Below are 7,435 nucleotides of genomic sequence, written 5' to 3'. Positions count from 1 at the left end.
TGTTTAAGATAATGAAAAACTGTGCACTGCACAAGGTTGAGGATTTACAGCATACAGACACACACGCTAGGTCGTGTGGATACCTGCTCATGCAGGACATTGTGAGGACTGTAGGAATTAGGTTTGAGTTTCTTTTGAGGTCTTGGTTCAGCCTGAAGTTGAACTATTACACAGTATCACATCTACTCAAGACTGAGATCAAGATGGATCAAGACTGGGAGTGTCAGTTCTGAACCCCTGTTTTCAGAGCAGTAACATGTTCTTTAGAGAATCCTTACAGTTCAAAGTAGCTCAAAACCAGAAAGACCCTAGATTCTGACTTTTAGCCACTTAATCTTGATTTTCCAAAGAGTTATATGTATTTGGCATTGGATCAGACTACTAAGATTCCTTTATATGAATTTAGTTGCCCATCTTTATGTACCAGCTCTTGAATATACCAGCCATAGTCATAAGGATGGACTCAAGCTACAACAAACTAGGTTCAGATCCACATTTGTGCAGTCCAGTATGGTTTGAAGGCAGCATTTGGAAGGAGTCAAAGATGGCTGCTGTGATACCAAACGGCCTCAACCTCCCCTCATATGCTGAAGGCAATCAGAAGCATATTCATATCCCAGCACGGTTCTTGGACTTGTCAATTGACTTTATTGACTGGCCTTTTTGAAAAAGAACTTTTCTTCATGAAGTTATGAATTGCTCTGTTGTAGGGCTCTGCAAAACAGCACTGTTTCATTTCAACTTCTGTTTCGCCATTTCAATAGGACAGTGTTTCATTTTGAGTTTTGTTTTATTTCGAAACTGTTTCACTGTTTCAACGCCATTTCAACGTTTCGCTCATAGACTATAATGGGGAAGCACAAAACTGCCTATAACTTTGGTATTTTTTGGCAGATTTGGATGAAAACAACAGGGATGGTAGCCCCTTCTGTGAGCATGAAGCTTGCCAAGTTTCAAGGAGATAAGTATAGGGATTTCTGGGAAACTGCACCTCAGATCTTGAAAGCAAAACTCATGTCACTTGTAAGTGTGAAAGCACAGGGGGGTGAAAACAGCAGGCATGATAGCCTGTTCTAAGGGCATGAAGTCTGCCAAGTTTAAAGGAAATAGGTGCAAGGGTTTCTGGGAAACTGCACCTCAAGCTGCTGACAAGCAGAACTCGTGTCACGTACGTGTGTTAAGGCACAGCAGGGTGAAAACTGCAGGTATGGTAGCCCCTGATGAGGCCATGAAGCCTGACAGGTTTCAAGGAAATAGGTGCAAGGGTTTCTGGGGAACTTCACCTTAAGCTGCTGAAAAGCAAAACTTGTGATGTGTGACAGTGTGTGTGTGTGTTAAGGCACGCTCTCACTGATGCTGGGGCCTCTATATGATGCAATAATGTGCCCCAATGAGGCCTCCTCCTCCCATACAGCCTCAGCTTGGTCCATCACTTTAATGACAACCAGTAATAACTTTGTAAGCAGCACAGTAGCACCAGCAGTATCTCAGGCACCCAAACAGTCACAGTCAATATTAGAGCAGTCCTTCCCCTGTCTTCCCTCTCCTTGCTTTTTGTTTCCCTGCAGGCAAACCCAGCTTCAGCTTTGAAACTCAAAACACTTCAAAACTTTCAAAATGTTTTGACTGCCCTCATTTTGTTTTGAGGCTGTTTCGAAGCCCTTCATTTTGTTTCAATTTCTCTGTTTCCAGCACAAAACGAGTCGAAACAAAACAGCCAGTGAAATTTCGCACAGCTGTATTCTGTTGAAATTGGTTAATCAGTGACAGAGAGGAAAGAAAAAGTCTATTTGGTCAGCTTTCTAGTAAAGGGACAAAAATTCTATTCACTCTGACAGAAACTAATGCTGGTGGAATAGTCTATATCTTCTCTCTCAGGGAAAGAAATTCTAATCTACAAGGCCGTGTGTTGAGTGTATCATTGTAAACTCATTCTGTCAGCATTTAACTCAATTTGCTTTGTAAAATGCTTGAGGATACCTTAAGTATCTCTAACTGAATTCCATTCCATTCCCTCCAGGCAAGGAAAGAATTTAGTGTACAAAGTATTTCAAAACGACATTTGAAATTTCATTCGATGAAAATTGTCCGTCACCTTCTCTTGCGTTTGAAACTACACTAAAACATGGCATGTAAAGGCAATTTTCAGCACTTACCTTTCCTCTGTCTATGAGCCTCAATACCGAAAAGGTTACCATGACAACAAAAAACTACTCTCTAACCAGCAAAATGAATAGTTTTTTAAATGACAACGTGGTTAGCTGTGTTGCAACTAAGTTATGCACATGCTCTCCATAAACAACAGAACTACAAATGCCAAATAATGCAGGCCAACAATTATGATCTAAAATTAGCAAAGGAAGCAAAATGTCTCCAAAAATGATCACTAACTCACAAAGAATATAAAAGGCCATCATCTGAAAGCTACTCTAGAATTTCCCAGGTGGGTATACAAAGGGAATGATTTTGATATTTATACGTCTGACTTAGTTAATATTAAGAATTAATGCATTTGGGCACATAAATAAGATGATTGCGTAGCTGCTTATCTATTTTGTGTGCACAATTTGAATGCAAATTAGACAGACATTGTACGTGCAACTATGTACCCAACATTTGGGAACCTGACTCCAATGAATTATTAGGGCTAATGGCATAATAAAAAATATGAAGCAGTGTTTTTGTATGTCTCAATCTCATTATAAATTTGCTCTTAGTTGATGCCGTGTTGGAACAAAGAATAGTATGGCAGCATTTTCCATATTTAGCTGTACTTCATCACGATGCATTCACTGCATACAAATCACTGTATCTTCAGCCAAGTCAAAGGGACAGATTTCCCACTGAAAAGGGAAAAATTTAACAAAACTGAAACCTTTTGCAGATAAAATTTGGGCAGATCTTTCAACAAAACACAGGCAGGGTGGCAAAGGAGGTCTGCTTTTTGGGCAGCTTCAAAACATGCCTGCCAGATTGATACCTGTTAGATGCCTGCCTGCTGTCCTACCCAGCTTCTCTGTAACCCACCTGGAGCATTGCCTCAGAACAAGTCCATGGGGCTTGATCTGCTGCCATGGAGACTGCTCCAGAGTTGATGATCTCAGAGCTTCATGGAGCTGGGATCCTGGAAGCCTTGGGAGTCACAGCTAAGCTAGGAGCCTCATACCTGAAGATCCAAGATGAAGTTCATTTCAAATCCTTGGATCTGATGCAAACCATCTGAGCCATGGGAAGTGGCTGTGGAAAGGAAAGTTGTTGTACATGTTACTCATCAGGGAATCTTTTTGAAAAATGAGAGTTTGAATTAAAGGGATGGTCTCACTCTTCACCTAAAAGGAACCAAACTGTTGGCAATTAAAGAGTGCTTAGTGTGGGTTTGTGGTATCAGTCTTGAAGATCATTTCATCTAGCTTTATCTAGGCTAGTATCTGTCTGAAAGAATGGCCAGCTTGAAGAAGTGGACTCAGAATGTTAAAATAAATAATGAGACTTCACAATGACTCTTATGATGATATCCGTAGGGTCTCTTTGCAATCTATGCCTTGGTCATTTATAAATAAATTTAATATACATAGCTTAACTGGCTTAGGAGAATTCTTAGCATAATGAAATATTCTAATCTTGGATCACACATTCCCTTGAAGAGAACTTCATTTTTTCATGAAACATTAGGTATGGACAATACCAGAGCCAGAGCAGGTGGACCAGTGATCTGATCAATCATGTTTAGCAAGTTCTACACTTGTGTATCTGAGTAAACCTAGACTCTGTCTTTCTCTCTCTTCAATGTGATCTCCCTGAAGATAGAAGGCTGCTCTCCATTTACAAACAGGTGCAGTGTAAGCATGGTTATTTTCCTTGTTCCACATGATACCCCCTGATCCAGAGAGAGCAGTTAAGTTGGAGAATCAGACTTCAGGCCATATATCTTACTCAGTTTTGAGGCTACCCAGAACTAGACTGAGGTCCCTTATACAAATTCTATTTATGCTGTGGGCACCTGGCTTTCAACTTTCAACTCCCCCTGTACAGACAAGTAGAAAAGACACATAGTTAAGGGTTTACAGAATACAGATACGCATACTTGGTTATGTGGATATCTGCAGGTGTTGGGCATTGTGGTCGCAATTCACATCTGATTTCAAAATTGTGTCTTCTGCTATGCATGTGTCCCACCAGAACAGACCCACATCTTCTTAAGATGTTCTGGGTTTAAGCAAGCTGCAGTAATGCTTCCTCCCTTCACCTCTCTGGTACCTTTCTTGAGCACATGCCTCATCCTTTACCAAATTCACACACATAACAAGTTGCAGCTCCATTTCGTTAGGCCCTGGGACAGCACTGACCCTTCCTTCCCCTCCTCCCAAGACTCCCCATCAGCTTAAGCATACTTTTTCCCAAACCTCAAACCTGAGGAGAACTCTGGTTCCCAGTTTTTGTCTTCAGGGACATGTGATAGTGGGAAGCAAAGAGGCACACACATTCTGTAAGGGTCTTCATACAGATGCTCTTTACCCAGAGAGCATAACTGACATGCAGATCTAGATAAGATAATAAACACACCTGCACATCTCCTTGCCCCTCTTAAGCATCCTTTGAATGGAGAGTGGAGTCCACTGAGGGGTCCAGGATCCTTGTCATCCTGCACACAGCTTCTCTGAGTCAAAGTCTCTTCCTCCTTCCAACCAGCCTCTTTGGAAAGCAGCTACAGACAGACTCTTCCTTTTATCATCTTTGTCAAGTAACAAGCTCCATCTCTATCAGCTTTGTTAGGCAATAAGAATCTCCCACCTGCTGATCTATTGCTTAGGCATCACTAAGCATGGAGTCCATGGATGAAAACCTGGTGTGTCCTGGATATACACCATCACACTCAGGAGGATAGAAGACTCCATTTAAATTAATGATGGTAAAAGTTTAACAACCTCTACAATTAGCCCTACTAGAATTTTATTCCACAGCAGGGGCAGAAGTATGGCAGAAAAGCAAAGACCAGCCTTACAGTCAAACTGGGCATTGCTGTCTCACATAGACTTCTCCAGAGAGTCCATAATAGACAGAATTTATGAAGTATATGTAAGCAGCTTCTCTACATTGTCCCAGATGTCAAACAAAGGATAATGCATTTTGGTCGTTGCTGAGACTGCTTTGGATTGATTTGGAACAGAGCTGGGTCTAAATTGGTGACTTGGAAACAAATGACTTTCCAGTCCCAGGGTCCTTGTGTGAATTTAAAAACTGCACACAGTAAAAAAATAGGCATTGATTTTATACAGGGTCCTTGCCCCTGTTGTGTAGGATTTTTTCACATCTCTTTTATCTTGACAGCTGCATATTTCTTCACTCCTTTTTAAAATAATCTCTGCCCTGGGGTTGTCTCCCATTCTGCAACCTCCCCTCCATCTACTCATGATGCTTAAAGCACTCCTGATAATTCTAGGACTGCTATTCACCAGGGAGGCCCAAGTGACTTTGTGAAGTGCCTGCAGCCTGTCAGTTTTTACACTTCTCTCCTTCTGGAGAAAATAATGCAGCTTCTGCATTAGGGGTGCGTTATCTCTTCATAGTCAAACTCTCTTGGGCAGCAGGCATTTCTCTGGCATTGGAAAGGGCTACCTCTACACCTCTCATTTGCCACAGGGCAAGGGGGAACTTCACATCTTTAACTCCTGTATCCCCTCCTTGAACTATTATGGGCAGACACTGAGTCTGATTCTCACTTTACCCTGTTCCTGCTCTTAAAGCAGAGACCATAGTGTGCATGGGCAGGTGAGAAACGTGGCTTTAAGTCTACTTATTGACAATATCCTGGGCCTAACAAGTCCTTTAGGCTCTGATTCCTATGTTCTATGAGCTCTGGAAAGTGGAGAACAGCTGTGCAGACCAAGCTGGTCACATCTTCAACATGCCAGTGATCCAGCCCTTATCGTGGAGTGAACAAGACTATTGTTGGAATCTTTGTGCCAATTACAGCCTGAACAGATAGGCTCTCTGCCCCAGAGAGAGTCTTTGGGACCATTTATACACAAGTCCCCTTGTCCTTCATAACACTGCAGTGAAGGGCTTTATCATGGCTGAGAATGAGGCCCACTCTCTCAGGCCTCTAAGTGCCCATGCTTTCTCATTGCCTTTCTCCCACTCCTTGTTGTAAAGAATGGGGACAGCACGAGACATAGACATATAAGCTTTTTTCTGAAACCACCAGTTTAAATGAGCATTTGTTTCTTGTTCAAAACCATGAAGTTTGTCAGTGGGTTTCAGTAACGACGACAACCTGCCAACTGTGAAATTCTGAAGAAGATTCAGGGAGATGAAAAACCCAACAAACCATGAATCAATTGAGTGAGGATGTTCTCCATGGAGTGGGGGAACCGCAGCCTCAGACTATTCCTGCTGACAAGCTGATGATAAATGAGTTCAGTCAAGAGGAATCAGGCTTTGAAAAATAACATTGCATTTGCTTACAGGCAGCTGACATACAGAGAAGAAACACACTCAGGCGTAGGAGACATGCGGAGTATCAAACCCATTGAGATCCTAGAGAGATGGAACCTCAGAACAGTGCTCAGGCTTAGTCTTTACTTTGGATGAGGACCTAAAAATCCAGAGGCCCAGCCAGATCATAGCTGGATTATTTGAAATGTATGGGTTCATGATACTGAACTGAAGTGTATCTTTCTGTGAGATTTTTGGAACTTCGGATTCCCGGGCAAGCCAAGAATGCTTGGTTGCAGAGCCTTTATCCTGCTAGTTTGTCACTTCTTGCAGGAATCAGGAAGCACAGAAATAACTCATACGTGCTTGAATCTTTGGAGTATTAGTGTTCTAATTTATTGCAGAGAAAGAAAGAAGGTCCACACTTTTATCATTAATGAAATGGTAATTAACCATTGGAACAATTCCCTGAGGGTTGTGGTGGATTCTTCATCACTGGCTATTTTAAACCAAGTCTGGATGTTTTTCTAAAAAATGTCTAGTCCAAGTAAGATGGAGTGAAGTCCTTTGGCTGATGTTCAGTTTAAAGTTACTGCTTACACCTTTAAGAATTTGATTGTTAACTAAGATCTGGTTAATTTGCTTATGGGATAATTTGCCACTATGGGTGGAATTAACATTCTTATTCCCTGCTAGTGCCTCAGTCCCAATCAGCAACTCCTGATAACTGGTTACCACCAGATAATTCACTACTATTTGCATACACCTTGGAGTGGCAAATTAATCAGAGTTTAAGGCAATTGTGTACCCAGAAACTTACATTTGTACCTGAAAATCTTGTACTGACCACAGCCACAGGTAACCTCAAGTAAGACCGCCAAAAGACATAAACCAAGCATGAAACTGAAAGATGACAAATGTGGAATGAATTAAAAAGAAGTACTTACTTCACACAGTGCACAAGCTTAGAACTCACTACCACAGGGTTTCATAGTTTATA

At 41.6% G+C, this 7,435-nt stretch overlaps 1 protein-coding gene across 1 annotated transcript in view; it reads right to left on the bottom strand.

Annotated features, from left to right (window-relative positions):
* Positions 1–1,785: 1,785 nt before the first annotated feature.
* The window catches only part of GABRA3 (gamma-aminobutyric acid type A receptor alpha3 subunit), a 321,368-nt gene continuing 315,718 nt past the window's right edge, over positions 1,786–7,435 (bottom strand). The window contains exon 10 of the mRNA XM_019521409.1: positions 1,786–3,237. Coding sequence (XP_019376954.1) covers positions 3,187–3,237 — 51 coding nt within the window. The 3' untranslated portion in view covers positions 1,786–3,186. The remainder of the gene's footprint in view (positions 3,238–7,435) is intronic.

This window comes from Gavialis gangeticus, unplaced genomic scaffold (genome assembly GCF_001723915.1).
Source record: "Gavialis gangeticus isolate Ggan-Ray unplaced genomic scaffold, GavGan_comp1, whole genome shotgun sequence".
Taxonomy (NCBI): Eukaryota; Metazoa; Chordata; order Crocodylia; family Gavialidae; genus Gavialis; species Gavialis gangeticus.
The sequence above is the reverse complement of the archived record's forward strand: the minus strand, read 5'-3'. Positions and strand labels throughout refer to the sequence as shown.